At 40.7% G+C, this 16304-nt stretch overlaps 1 protein-coding gene across 1 annotated transcript in view; it reads right to left on the reverse strand.

The window, feature by feature from the left end:
* Positions 1-14667, reverse strand: part of LOC128427298 (bone morphogenetic protein 7-like) — a 16066-nt gene extending 1399 nt beyond the window's left edge. The window contains exons 1-2 of the mRNA XM_053414385.1: positions 14592-14667; positions 8350-8417 (exon numbers count right to left, since the gene is read on the reverse strand). Of these exons, the coding sequence (XP_053270360.1) occupies positions 8350-8417; positions 14592-14667 (144 nt within the window). The remainder of the gene's footprint in view (positions 1-8349; positions 8418-14591) is intronic.
* Between the last annotated feature and the right edge of the window lie 1637 nt (positions 14668-16304).

Below are 16304 nucleotides of genomic sequence, written 5' to 3' on the forward strand. Positions count from 1 at the left end.
CCCCCCCCTGCTGTTAATCAAATTCATGTGCATCACACAGGAATGATGATCCCTCATTTAGGGGCCATTACCTCAGGTTTTAGGCCCCCCCCACAATGAATGGGGCCCCCCTCACCCCTCACCTCTTGTATCGCTTACACTGTGAGATAAGCCACAGGATAGATTATGGCCATAAACACTGTAAACACTGGAGCAGGAGATCACACTGATGATTGATTTAATGAAACAGGAGTGTGTGAAATCGAGGTTGCTTTCGGAGGGTCAAAGGGCGTTCTGTGCACCGGATGATGCAGACGCTCACACCGCTTGCTGATTGGGTCTTTTCTGTCACGGCAAAGCCTTCGCATTCGCCAGGCTCCAATCACATGACCCTCTTCCATTAGGAAAACCACCAGCAAGAGCCTCAGCTACCAGTCCAGAGCAGAACATGTAGAGTGTTGATGACCCTGTTGTCATTGCGAACAGCTCTTGTTCGGTAAAATTCGGAATTTTCAATGATCCAACATCTTACATGCCTGGTAGACAAGCTGCTATTTGAACAATCTGCAACGATTCTGCAACCAACCACTGAATTACAGGCACATGCCCAATGTACGTGAGCAAAATGCAGTTTTCAAACTAAAACGTAGAAGTATACAGCCTACTTTTAAGGCTCTTCATGATCTGGCCCAAGATCTTATCTCTGATATTTTAATTCCTTATCAACCTCTGTGCAACTGGTGATCTTCAGGCAGGGGTCTGCTGTCACTTCTTGAATCTGGGCTGAAAACTAGAAGGGACAGAGCATCGGGGGCAAAAAGGCTCTGGAATGAAAAACCTTTTCAAAAAGGTATATTCCTGATTTAAATTGTTCTTCTATCTCTATTATTACTACTAATGCCGTGCCTGTTCTAAACCTGCCTGATTGGAATGGAGTGTTTGCTTGTCCATTGTTAAAGCTCTGCACCTACTGCAGAAAGGTTCCATGTCACTGGTGAGTCCTCTACTAAAATATAATATACTCTATTGTTTGTGTGCAGAGCTTTTTATAAACAATATATGGTGCAGTGTGAACTTTGAAAATGCTGTTTTCATATAACCTGTCTTTTACTAAGCTCAGTGTTTTCCTTTGGGTGGTGAAGCTTCTTTATGTTCTGTGCTAAACCTCAGGAAAGGAGATACTGTGGAAGCTGTTACTTTGTCCAACTGAACACCAGTAACTGAGTTCCTTCTCATGACACAAGTAATGTTTGTGTTGCACGTGTGTCAACTGTATGTGTGGGGTAGTTTCTGTGTGTATGTGTGTGACTTCTTGGCACGTGGACGTGTATGACACAGCTGGGCGTTGTGGGATGTCCTCCAATGTTTACACTGACCATGTGCTGATCACAGATAGACCTAAAGGGAAGCCCTCTGACGTGGATGTACGCAGAGCCTCACATAACAGCTCGGGGGGCGGACCACAGCCTGTCACATATGGATGGAGTGTTACAATCTGTCAAATAGCCTGTGCATTTATTAATACAAGTGTAGTAGAATAAAACCATTTTCAGTGGCACTGACATAATTTGTTTTGTGATTTGGTGCTATGCAAATAAAGATAAATTGAATTGGAAGTATGGAAAAATACATTTTAAATAAATACACGTAGATTTTTCATATTACAGAAGAATTGTCCAGCGATCTGGTTAAATACTGAGCAAATGACTTTTTAAGCGTATCATAAAGTAAATTTTCACACAGTAATCAACATTAGTCTGAATTTAAAAAAGAGCCTATTTGAACTGAAGGGGAACAGATTAAGTTTATGGAAATAAGATTAAGGACAAATGAATGTGCATCCGTTAAGGGGTGAATGTTTGGAACAAATATGATGAGGAACTAAAGACAGGTAGCTAATATTAAAAGTGATGAATGAATACAAGAGTGAGATGCAAATATTGTTATATTTGCAAAATTCAAAATATTATATATTTTTAGTTTTTTATGCCTGTTTTCTGTTTTTACTGACTAACCTCAACTGTGAATAGAGAGCAGGCGTAATACGCTATCACTTCAGCCCACACTTTTACACACATACACACACACTTTAATGTTTTGTACCAATTTATTGTGGAACATGAATATATGGACCCAAAATACAAAGATTGAAGTTATCTTAGCTTGTTAATCATATGAACTCACTTAAGAAAACTACTTGACCATGTTTTCAAAATCATTCATTGCAAATAAATGTGGAGGCTGATTCTGGAGTGTGGACCGGTGCAAGATTTATTAACATTTTATTTGCCAGATTACAAATCGGACAAGCGGCTCAAGGCTGACACATTTTTACTTGTCTTCAAACAACAGCTTTTCCCACTGTGACATGTCGTAACGTCTTTTATGAAAAACGCTTATTTCCCTCTGTGTTCGACACTCATCACATCCACACCCACCCTGACAATTCACTTACACTTTGCTTGGTGCCAAAACCTCAACGTTGCATTGCCAGATCTCCAGCAGACTGGAGACTGAAGTCTGCATATCTTCTGCCTGTCCTGTCTGCTTCAGATTATCTGCTCATCACTAACTCTGCTTTTACATGCAACTCAATGGATGCAGAGCTCTCAGTTGGACAGCAGATGGCGATATTGGCTTAGGCATGAGTACCCAGTTATATTTATGACGTATAAAGTATGATTTCAGGGTATTCTATGTGCAACATCATCATATTTGTGAAAACCTTATACATGCAGTGGTGGTCGTGTTCACATAATCGTAAATAAAGTTGCATTGCATCAACCGATAAATACATGGCACCCTAACAGCTAAAAATTGTTATGGACATTTTTTATGGGTCTTATATCTGACAAAGATCAACAAGTTATACTAACATTACCACTAATGAATGGCAATTAATCAGTATGTTAATTAATTTATATCTATTGCAAGTTAAATATATCAAAAGTCTCCATTGATCGAACCGGTGAGACCTTTAAAGACTCACCTCATTATTTTTTCTACGTTACACTTCAGTAAACTGAGTTCTATATATTTTCAGAAAGCTTCGGTGAGCTGTGGTCGACTCTTTCACCCACGGCCGCCTGGCTCCACATCTGACAAGTGAGTCCATGTGTTAATGACTTCACCTCGTGTTAAATACCTCTACTGAGGCAATTAGAGACACATGGAAGGCATTTGCTACAAGTGCTGGCCACTGCTTGCAACCCCGTTTGAATGAATAATGAAGAGGAATACAATCACGGCAAAAGTGGAAACACATGACAAGGGTGTCGGAGTGAGCCACAGTGTAATGCGATTTAAAAAACTTTATCTCTATTGCCTCCGAAACGAAACGGGGTCAGCTGCCCATTAGGTGTCTGAAATGCCCATTGTAACCAAGAGGTTGATGCTTGGTGGACGACCGTTTTTTTTGTCCCTTTCAGAGACAGAGACAGAGTTGGGGGTACCGGTGTCATCGTTCAATTTAAGATTCGATAGCTGCTTTCAGACATGCAATGAACTCCACAGCCCCGAAGCGAGAGCTCTGAGTTTGAGCCTCCTGACTTTCTGCAGAGTTTCTCTGGCCAGTTCTCTAGAATAAAGTCTGCAGAAAGTCAAGAAGGAGCTGATCTGAGAAAACAGTAGGAGATCTTCTGCAGTATTCACAGTGAGCCAGTGGGGGTGTGGATGACGTTTCTAACATGCAACAGACACACAAAATGAAAATAGTTGCATACATCTAGAAAACACCTACAAAGATATTAAGAGAGCTTTTGACGATAAGAGCTGATGCAAGCGGTTCTGTGCTTTATCCACAACACAGAAATCAAATGCGAATCACGTGTGAAAGGAAGACTCAGCAGAAAGTCCAGACATCCTCTTTTGTTTCTTTCTGAAAGGGTTTATCTGAGTCAGGCTGAGATCCAGGCTGAGATAGTCTGATCATCTGGTGGGAAGGGCAGATGCAGGGAGTGCGGTGCATCATCAGCGTAGCAGTGACCAGTAACACTGCACGAGGGAATAATCTTAACGAGAGATGTGCGTGAAGTTTAAAGAGAAGAATAGAAGCAGAGATCTTCAAGGTACGTCACTGGAAAGAAAGCGATGCTTCAACCCAGTTTGTCACAGGGTGAACATGCAGACACGGAGATGCAGCAAGGCCCCCTCCAGGATTCAAACCTACGACAAAGTCAATGAGCATGATCCTCATATTTGCAAACTAAGTATCAGTTTCATCACACTGCCAGGCCAACTCCGTGATGCAGTTTCTCAACTTATCAACCTCCTCAGGGGTCGGAGTGACTCTGTGATACTGATAAGTAAGTTTTACAGTTCCCTCAGCATGGCTTCAGTCACATGTAACTTCCTTTCTCTATTCTGCCAGTTTTGGTGCTTGTCTGAGAAGCTGCTGAAGCTGATGGGTCATCCATAGAATGGTTTCTTAATGGAGTGGTGGATAGTGCAGAAAGCTGTAAAAGAGTAGAGTAGTAATTTTACAAGATTTAAGTCATATGTCATGTTAGAGGGGGAATATCAGAAGATCAGCCAGTCGTCTGTCACAGTGAGGACTGTGGATCATCTTGTTAAGTTAAACTAAAGATCTGATTTCAGAAATAATGAAATACTTCATGATTTGGCTCATCAGCATCGCATCTTTGAAAAGGGTTGTGCAAGAGCTGTGTTGAATCTGAGGAAAAGAACAGCATGGACTTTGCTTTTATTGTGGACTGAAAGATAAGTATCATTTCTTTTTCTGCTCATTCATGCTTCACATTTTGCTTCTCCCTATTCACTTCCTTTAAAGTCAATGTAGACCTAAAAAATCTTCTTCATCTCTGTTCCATAAAAAAATATCTCTCTGTACATTTTGCAGTAAGACGAGCTGAAATCGAGGAGATTTAAAGAAAGCGATGCTAAAAGGGACCAATGAGAGAATTGATTAGGGATGACAGTTAAAGAGCGAGACATAGGAAACTGAAAAAATTGCACTAAAGCAGCCAGGGTATTTCTAAGCCTCCATCGCCATACTTCAGACAGGAGTATTAGATTCATACTCACTGGAGACATAAGGATGATGAGAGGATATCCTCCTCAGTCCCAGCAGAGCTGATGAGAGCAGAAATGTATGTGCTGGTCCGTTAGTATGGAGACTTGGCGACTTCCTGCTTCATCTCGCAGTGAATGAAGAATTGGCTTCAATTTAAATGTCTTGTTCACGATGGAGGAAATCAAGTACATGTGCATTATGTGTTAAAGACACCTGTATAAGAAAAGTGTGTGGACACCAATATCATTGACATTTTCTCTATATATGTTGAAGTATTTTTAACAAACAAAAACACTAAAAAGTTCCATTCTTCATTAATGTGGTAGGAGTTCTTAATTTTACATCTACCAATAAGTGTAAATCTCAACAAGTAAATAAAACCATGGCTAGCTGTCCACTCCTGTTTTGATCAAAGACAGTATATAAAAGTGGACGTAGAATTTTACTACTTACTGCGTAAGTACCTGAAATCTGCATTCTCTCAATATACCACCGGAGGGCGACTCTACTGTTTGCAAAAATACGTTTATTTCTATAGATGTCTATGAGAAAATGTCTCTACTTGTCACTTGATCTATAACACTGAGGAGTTTATTGTCTCAATGTCTAGGCTTCTTCAATACAACATGATGGTCTTTTTGAAAATGATGCTCCTATTTATAATAAAGTAGGGGATAAAACACAGAATGCAATGAGGGCATGGATACCATATGATTGACAGTTTGTACCAGTCAGTGGATGCAGGTCACAGGTGTAGGTAGGCGTGTCCTTAAGCCCTAAAAATCAAGATGGACAAAATGGTAAACTGGAGGCTTCACAAACCCAATGGGTGATGTCATGGTGAGTTGTTTGTCAGGATCTGTATTTCATCAAAAATGTAATACTATAAGATGACAATACTATTATTGCTCAAGAAATAGACAGACGTAGAGAGCATTGGAGATATGTTATCGCTCACTCCAAATTCCCTTTTCTTCTGTTCCTGAGTTTGCTCATCCAGGATCTGAATTCAATCTTTCTTCTCATTCGAAGCGCAGCTTTAATTTGTAGGAACATAGAGGACATTTAATCTTGGCTCACACTCCAGAGGCAGTGATGTTGTATGTGGCTCTTAACCAGTTGTGTTTTTTCACATTCCACTTCCCCCCTGCTCCGCATGGCGACCCCCCATCTCTGTCATTAAGTCAGCCAGACGCTACTTCATCTGGCATATTATTGTAAGTCCAGATAATAGAAAGTGCCTTGTAACATTTACCTGTACCTAATTAAGCTGTTTGTTATCATGGTCGGCCACCTGCAATGGTTATGATTCCATTCGTATTTGATTGTACAAGTGTTTCTACCTACGAATGTGTGTGTGTGCATGCTTGTGTAAGTGGTTGTCCAGGAGTTCTTTGTTTTTTGCTTAGAGGTCTTTGTTTTTTAACGTCTGTGTCCGTACAATCGGGGCTGGACTTTCTCTGGAAGTTGCCTTTAACACATGAACAATGCAGCAGGAGATGTTCTGCTCCAGTGTTCAGAGGAGGGCAGGTGCAGCAGGCAGAGGCTGGATGAAACATCTAAATTCTGCTGTGAAGACCGTGTGCACATCGACTTTGGTGTCGGCCCTTATCACCAAAAGTCTCTTGAATTTCTGGTACCTGTCTTCTACGTGTATGGCAGCACCTTTTCATAGATATATATCTATATATACTTTTTTAAATTTGTGTCCGTCCCAAGTCTTTACAAAGGGGGGGCTGGCAGAAAATGTTTCGACATTCTCATATACAAGCCTCGTCGGAGAATGTCACATTATCTGGAGTTGGGTGCATGACCTAAAGCAGCCTTACAGATTGGTTGCCAGGCTCTCATTCATATATTTATTTATGTTTTCTTCACCTTTAATCAAACTGCATTCGAGCGGAGCCGAGTTCACAGCCCAGTTCCTCGTCTTCTGTTTACGAAGTAGAAATGCAATACTTCCTGTTTGTCAGAACCCATACCCCTTGCAAAAAATAATACAAAATCAGCTACTGGAGTGTTGACAACAGTACCAGTGCCAATGTGCTCAGCCAGTCTGGTGCCAGTGTTGGTACGGAGGCCAGCGGTGAGGAAATTGGTGGCACGAAGCTTGGACTACTCACTGTTTTTACCTGCCCAGCACCAGATGGCGGACGGACAAAGTTAGCGACAAGCCTGTGAACATTTAGCAGCTGGAGAGCCAAATGTGATAATTTAAGTCAACTTTTTTTTCTCACAGTAAGACAGACGAGTTAAACCTCACATTAAAACCCCAAAAATTGAAGCATTGAACGGATGACGAGCAGGAATTCTCAGCACTTCTCCCTCTCTCACACTGTTTTTCATTGTGTGCCAGCATCCTGCGGCTCCCCTAGCTCGACTGATGTAGATTAAGGTGGACGAGCCAAATAGACTGAAGAAGCCCAGTTGTTGTAGCTATGGCTCCAGCGACTCCAGGGACTCAGGCACAAGGAGAAGCAAAGGGTAATGTTTGTTTGTTAACGCCACATGGTCTGTAAAACTGTGTGTGTGTGATTGTGTGTGTGTGTTTGTGTGTGTGTGTGTGTAATTGGATATTTTACATGTATACGCATGTGTGAGTTAGCATGCGAGTTTCCAGATGGAGTGAAGGTTTATGTTATATAAATTGGCTCATACATCATACCAGCAGCCCATTATGACTGAGGTCTGCTATCTGAACCACAAATCTCCTGCTCTCCTTTTGTCTTCTTTATTTGCATGAACTGGTCACGGGTTTGATAAATGTTGATCACAAATGATGCGTGGAAAAAAGCAGCGCTGTGCGTATCTGCTCCAATTTGTTCTCTCCATTTCCTTTTTACCGCAGAATCTGAGAGCTTATAGTGGGAGGAAAAACACAGGAGTGGATTACTCCATTTCTGTCTTTTTGCTACAGCCGCAAGATCTGACCAAACCCTGATTGGATCAAACCTATAGGCTGGTATATAAACCCTATCATATAGATTTAGGTCACGGCAAGTTTTCAGAAATTTTGAAACTGACCTGCCTGCCACAAGTCAGCAAGCAAGTCACGGAAAAGTTGGGTTTTAGCATTTGTCAGTCAGTGTGCTTTGACATGGGGCAGATGGAAGGGGGTGGGATGTATTGGTTTAATTTTTTCAAAGTATAGCCTGCTCTTACTAGCTTTTCAGGAATACTAACCACAGCTCTAATAAAATAAATCACTGCAGGGCTATGGTACTAGTGATCATTAAAGACCACTACGAAAAACTTAAAGGAAAAACTAGATTGAGAGGTGTTCAAGTTCTTATCAGGCAACAAAACATCCATACATCCATTTTCTATTATCCTCTTACCCTTGGAGGGTAGCGGGTGGGAGCTGGAGCCAATCCCAGTTGGCGTCGGGCCAGAGGCGGGGAGCACCCTGGACAGGTCACAAGCGTATCACATGGCCAACACACAGAGACAAACAACCATTCACACCTAAGGTCAATTTAGAGTCTTCAATTAACCCCAATCTGCGGGTCTTTAGAATGTTGGAGGAAGCCGAAGAAAACCTACGCAGACACGTGGGAGAACATGCAATCTCCACACTGAAAGACCCCAGCTGAACCGGGATTCAAACCAGCAACCTTCTTGCAGTGAGGCGATCCATCTTCAGACCCCACTGCGTTGTTTGACTGTTGCCTTTTTAAGAGCTACTGACAGTCTGATCTTAGCCTAAGGGGTAACTGTTGATTCGAAGGCTACAAAAAAGGAAACTGGTATTCCACCCACTTCCCAAAATCTGTTAGTCTGAATTCTTTATCTGTTTTTTGGGAACCAGTAACGTAATACCTCTGCACTTTCCAATACCATTTAAACAAATATATCATTGATGATATATTTATTTTGTATATCAGCAGCTTGTTGGCAGTCAACAACTTTACATGAGGTTTTGGCTGGACGTGTTGTCCCCAGACTCCCTCAGCTGTTTGACTAAAACTCCACATCAGTGTTTAAGCCTTTTAAACTAAACCCTGCTACCTTTGAGATTTTATGCAACAGTTTACTCAGGCTTTGGAGGAGCCGAACTAAGTGCACACAGGGAGCAGTTCGGGGAGCCTGGGAGTCTGGAGCATCATGTACACAGAGCTGCAGCGACTCCGACCGTCTGACAACTTCACATTTCAGCAGCCACGAAGCAACAAAGACTGGCAGTGATCGGCAACACTTTTACACCACCCCAGATTTCTCGTTCCGCATTAGTGCCGGCAAAATTATTACAGCGCACCTTTAATGAGACGAAGAGCCCGAAGGACAAATGCGATAAATATTGAAGGAGCGCTTCGAGGTATGTTAACCAGAGTGCATTAAAGTAGCAGGTTTTCATCTGTCTTTGAAATTAAGACATTAAGTTATTGAAGGTAAAGTTCAGGTGATTAAACACCTGAACTTTATTTGTATTTGAATATCGTGATGTGCTTCTCATCAGCCTAGGGTGTGGGAGTCTATGGTTAATCAACACAACCTTGGTGCATTCTTTGCATGTCATCTTGAGTAAAAAACATGAAGACTATGCAACACTGTAACATATAAAGGCCTGATGGAAAGGATAAAGAAATCCTAGATGTGGATTTGTGGTCAGTTTTTCAGCTTTTCCCACTGATGCTTCTCGGACTGGGATTTGGGATGGGGAACCTGATCCAGGTCTGCTGCTCCCCGTCTGAGAGGAAAGCGGCATATGGAATCCATCCACATCATACATCTATTTTTCATCATCACCCTCCTCTCCTTTCTCCATTGTTGTGAGTTAGTAATGGGACTCTGGTTGACCAGTGGGCAGTCTATACTCGCCAAATGCTCTGCTCTCTTTCATCCTCTTCTTTCACCCATTTAGCAAGGTCTGGGAAAAGCCCCTGTCTTTTATAGTGTCTTTAAACTAGATCGGGTCATTGCTTAAAGAAACTATCAAACTCTTTAACTACTCATTCAAGGTATCATACAAATGTGGGTCACTTCAAGCAATGATGCAGCACTCCTGGCCTCCTTGTGACCCGCAGAGAAATAAAATGAGCCTAAAGTTGGCAACTTGGAAAATTGCAAATTCGGCCAAAATATTTCAAAACAAATGTGAGCCTTTATCTGGTAACCATGCTGTGTTCTAAAAGAGGTGCACCACTAAAAGGCAACCATTCTATACAGTATGTAGATGGGATGACAGTGTGGAACTTTGACAGTGTTGGTAAAAAACCTTTTACTCTCTGGGATCAGAAACCTTGAGATCAAAGGATTCAGGTGAGGTAAAAGTAGATGGTATTATATGATTTATTTAAGGATTAAGTATTTCTAACAATCCATTTGGGTTATTAAATATATTATAATAGATCACAGAATCATATGATTTTATGACTGGGACTTATTTAAATTATTTGACAGAGGTCAGACAGGACTATATATAAATATGATATGGCAATTCTCACAGTGAATTCAAAGCATCTTTATTTCCCCCTGGTGAGTGGCTGCAGTGTTTGTCATGTACTCCGCCTCCTCCTTGTTAGCAGATGGGACATGGACCAATCTAAAATGTCAGAGTACACATTAAACAAATATCTCCCCCAGCTGGCTTCTATCATTTTATGTGGTTCTGATCACACGGTCATATCATGATTGGTCAACTGTATGTATCAGCTGGAGCACGATACCAAGGATCAACATCATAATCACAAGAGCAAAGACTGGCTCCATATGACGTCTACTGTATTTGGGATAGTTTGGCTTCATTTTGTGCAATATTGACAAAAAGGTCTATTCAAAATCTCTCATCTCATGTTAACAAAACTCAGACAATCACTGCAACATGACGTCTGTTCAAAGAGCTTTTTGTCGCTCTACAATAATCCCTGGGAACTTAACTTAACCTAGCCACAGGGTGAATTATGGCAATGGAAATATGCAAAATACAAAGATGACAAACATTGCAAATTATCACTGATTCCTATGTGGTTATTTTGAACAAGGATTTATTGCAGGACATTTAATATTGGACATTCTTAACATGGGTAAATGTATTCCTCTTGATGAGTTGGTTGGTTAAAAGGTTGAAATTAAACAACATATAAAACTAAACATTTCTTCAGACAAAGGCTAAAAAAAAAGAAAAGAAAGCAGAGCCAGAGCTCTTTACCTCTCTGGCTTTTTACTTGACTCAGATTGCGGTTTTGTTGCACAGCCTCCATGAATAATCTGAGACAGGGCTCATTTACAAATAAGTGCCTCAATTGCTTGGACCTGGAGGATACTGTGTGTGTGTAGACACTCGTTGGAAGGATTTATAAAGTGTTTATATAAAGTGTGACGAGGACGGATGATGCCAAATGTAGAAAAGGATCTTGAGTTTCAGCCAAGATGCTTGTTTGAGGAGAAGTTGATAACGGTTTGGTTTGACTGCAATTTTAATATATTAGTGAACAAAAAATCTAGTGCCACTGCCAACGCCAATTTTTTATAGAAACACATGTACATGAGTTGGGCTGAGGTGTGAGGCCCGGTTTTGGAACAGCTACTGCTTCGTTAATGGATAATTACATTGTAGGAATGTTTATCACCAATCCGTTTGCTGAGCAGCACCAGTTCCTTCTCTGTTGAAACTACAATGCCTGTCGATAGCTGCGCTTATTCAACTTTTAGAAAAAGAGCGTTACAACAGGGTCTTGATCTCCTCATCTGCTTTCTTGACAACCGACGTCAGAGAAATAAAATTTAAAAATTATTTATTATTTCAATTTGCATCCAGGCCAAATCTGAGGCCACAGTGGCGTTAGCAGATAAGGCAAATCAATAAAAATGTATTAAATGGATAATCTCACAATTTTCACCTCCTGTAATTTCTTCCATAGTGATTATTTGAGGCCTGAGGCACCAGCTCATCTGAATGTGACATTTAAAAGCAGATGTGGCAGGAATATGGAGGATCTTTAGTAACCAGTCATTTCTCTAAAGAATACGTGACCAATTATACGACAGTATGGACTTGGCATGGGTGGTTGAGAAAGCACTATCAACCCAGGCCTCTTTATATCAAACTATAACCGTTTATTTTATGTTAATCTGTATCTGTATCTTCCACTTGGACCATAATCAAGCAATTATGACAAGCAGTGATAAATAAAGGGAGAGGCTCAGTTGATTTAAAAAGCAAAACCATGCAATTCTTTTTTTAACTTGTAATAGCAGTTTCAAAATGAGATCTAGATTAAACCTTGCTGATAGCGCCGCATGTTAGGTAAAAAGGCTCACATTTGATTTGAGATATTAACGCCACATTTCCATTTAAATAATGGGCCACTTTCGGCTCACATCTATTTTGTTCTGGCCACAAGAAGGCCAGAACTGTTGCATCATGCCTGAATCCGTATGCCATCTCGGTACGGTGTCCCTTTCATTCCCACTCCTTTCCCTAAATGTCTATTCTTGCTTTCTGTTAGTTTGGTGATTGGGTACAATCTCCTGTGAGAAGTTTGTCATTGACTGATAGTCGCAGCTTCAATTGTCAGAATCAGGTCCATTAACTCTAAGAATAATGCTGAACTGTAGATCAGTTTAAAGAGTCAAACGTCATCATAAGCTAGTGTTTATCTCCAATATTCAGCCAGGATACTTTTAAAACATACAGAATTCTAAGCAGAGTTTGGTGTATGTGTTACTGCAGGAGCTGAAGCTGGGGATCATGGGTAATATCCACAGCCCAGTTGCGTTTCAGTTCACTGAGTAGTACACAGTAAGAGCTCTAGACAAGAGATTGATGGAGTTGCATTAATACACCATTTACATTACTGCTTCCATTTTCTCATGTGCTGTGGCTTCTCCCTGCCTTATCAGGGCTAGTCAGGGTATTTAAGTCAGGAGCCTGCAGTCAACACTGTTGGCCGGGGTAACACTGAGGTCAAGTCTGTTGTTGATGCTACTTATCAGATGAGATAAAGCAGTCAGTTGAAGGTTGAGCTGCAAAGGTTTGTCGTTCTGTCTGCGCTTGATATTTCAAACAAATTACCATGTGAGCGTATAAATGTTGGGTAAACATCTTGGACGGCCCAGATGTTGGACTCCCACCAGCACATAGCAGTGTGCAGAAAATCAACAGCACTACACTTTAATGCTCAAGCCAAAAGGGAAGCTTCTTTGAACCATTTTCAGCCAAATCATGTTCATAATCTGATGAGAAATCTTGCTGACGTAAAATACATAATTTTCATTAAAGAAGTAATGAAAATTAAGCCGACCTCCACCTTCACAGAAGAGCAGAAGACGAGGATGGTACATAGAAGTGCGATGGCTCAAACATGTCCTGTTCTCCTCGAGAGTTCCTCGACTTCCTCATTTTGATTTCTAAAAGAGAATCTGAGATTCGGGACAGGCTAAAGACACAGAGACGTACCAACAAACATAGACAGAGACATAAAAAGAGACACGGTGAGAAAGACAGATGTGCAGAGGGTGAGAGTCTTGTGTTTATGATGAAGATCTGCTGAATTACTCTCCCTGACACTGCTGGTTATGTACGATTTATGCCAAAAGTGAAAACTGAACTAGATTGAAGCACGGCTTAAAATACAGGCTGGAAGACGCAGAGTCAAGCAGAGCGAGAGACATCGGAGTTATATCCTCGTTTTATTGATTTAACAGATCTCACTGACGCTCAATGACCTGTCCAATTGTCTGGAAAATATGTGGACACGTTGGACTCGTAAATGACGATTCAAGTCAGAGTGCCAGTCCTACTTGGTCAGATATTAAAGTCGTTTATATATGGTAGATATTTTCTAGTCTTATCAAGCACTCAGAGCACTCAACATTAACCTATTCATACATATTGCACTCCTACATATCACCCTGTTCACACTAATGCGGTTACTTTGCAAGACAAACTTTGGCTTGCTTATTTGAGCGTTTGGTGTAATTTCTGTATTCTCATCTGGACAGAGATGTTTTGTAAAATATAAGTGATGAGGAAAGAAATTATTTTAAACACAGAGGGGAAAATATCCGTTCGACTAAAAAATAAGAAGACTATGAATCTTCACAGACATCCTGATAAACTATAAAGCCCCTGCACGCACACACGCACACGAACACGCACACACACACACACACACACACACACACACACACACACACACAAACACGCCTACGATTTGTGTACGTCCAGTCCCTTTCAGTAAATATACATTTATATGAATGTACATAGCATTTTATACCCATCCTTTTTGGATACCACTGAAGTACTTTTCAATGCACACTTTTTTTTCGTTATTGAAGGGTGCATATTCTATAGAAACTTTGTATTTTTATTCAATTTATCATACTTCTTTTTTTACTCTACTGCCTTTTTAAACTTCTTATTACAACGTCTTTGTGTTAAAGATAACACCGGGCACCTCATCGTGCATTGTGGCTCTTCCATAATGGGCACATAATAGATGGATACGTTTATCATTTATATGATGGACGCCTACAGTATGTCCAAATAACAAAGAGCCATCATCACTGTGTCTGCTAGATGGATTATGCAAGGTCATACTTGTTAACTTTTTTTAGTATCCACCTAAAGAGAGTTTACTGGGGTCATCAATGTGTTGCTGTAGCTGGTCCAAGACAAACAGAGGAGCCCCGGGGCCCGACAGTGTGGACGCCATGTAGCAGGACAGCATTTCTTGTTATTTTAATGTCTACTTCACTTGTGTTTATGGCTGTGCTTTGCTTATTTATGGTATGGTGCTGTGCTTATGTGGGTTCCTCAGAGTGCTGGTCGATCCATGTGATACAGCAAAGTTTCTGCTCCTGTGCTTTGTACCTCAAATGCAGCCTGAAGCCTGTTTTCATCACTAGTTCTGTGTGTTCTTCCAAATACCCTGCTCTGGCCAAATCAGTGGTTTTTTTGGGATCCTGAATCCAAAAGTTTCTGCACCCTGCACCAGTCAGAACTATATACGAGTCAATTATGGTGTTCTGCCCTACTTTGAAGCACGGGATGTAAGGTGCAAAAACATTTACACAGGACCACATCATTATTTTTATACTGACGATGTATCGAATGAATAGAAGTGACGAATCCACGGACAATTATTATCCAACCTGTAAGCCCCCCTCTGTTCTACTGGGCTTCTAAGCCTCTTTTTAGCTCATTGTTTTGATATTGTGGCTAATGGCCTGCTCCCAACAGCAGCAGGAAGCTGTTTTCATTGAAGGAGCAATGTCGGGAGGCAAAGACGTCCCCAGAAGTTGGTTGAGACCAAAGTAGAGATACAAATGAGTGCATTTTGGGCTGTAGGTTATCAGGTAACCAGCAACACGAAGAATGCTATATAAAAATGTCTTACCCTCTCTCTTTCCACGTGAAGGGAAAGCTACGTCCTGCCTTGGCTCATGTTGACACCTCAATTTCTGTGCGATACTGAGCTGCATTAATACAACATCTAGCCTGAGGATGAATGAAATGGGGTCTTTAAAATAGATGATGTTGAGGCAGAGAGTGTTTCTGCTTTCTGACAGAATTATGCACAAACTAAAACTTGTTTGAAGACTAAGCTTTTGAAAGCAACATACATATTCCACAAAAGGGAGGCCTCAAAGCAGAACACACACATATATATATATATAATTATTGATATTAATGTGGGGAAAATCTCACTGCTTGAAAAACTAACGCTTTAAACTAAGATCCTTTGCTAAAATCCTAAAAAAATTAGAACATAGAGAAAAAGAACAACAAAGAATATTTCAAATGAGCTGATTATATCTTTATCTGTTTAGGACCTTTTCCAATATAAACACTGACCTTTTCAGGACCGGTAGACCGCATGGAAAGCAAAGTCTGGTCCTGATGAGGCAAAACATCATTTGTGAGGTCCTGGTTAGAGGTAAGGTTTTGGTTAGGCTGTTGGAAGTAAACATGGCGTACTAACAGGGATAGCTGTCCAATCCTTTGTATTGCGTGTGTGATGTGTTTAATGCCTGAGGGGATTCATTCCCCTTAAAATAACTAAATTATTTGATTTTCCAAAGGTTCTAAACGCCACGATTTAACCCAACGATATCCTATTACTCTCTTGGCTTTAACATCCAAGCTTGGCTGGAAATACAGAGTGCCTGCCCATCGCTTACTCTTGGTTTTGATAAAAGACGAACGTGTCCAATGAACAATAATAAAAACAAAAATAAACTGTACAATTTTCTTGAATTAAATTATTTCTTTAACTCACATATCTGATAGACATGAGCGCTCTTTCTTTTTTTCACCAAAGTTGAATCGAATTGTTAAATATTTTTTATG

The sequence above is a fragment of the Pleuronectes platessa genome, chromosome 21 (assembly GCF_947347685.1).
Source record: "Pleuronectes platessa chromosome 21, fPlePla1.1, whole genome shotgun sequence".
Taxonomy (NCBI): domain Eukaryota; kingdom Metazoa; phylum Chordata; class Actinopteri; order Pleuronectiformes; family Pleuronectidae; genus Pleuronectes; species Pleuronectes platessa.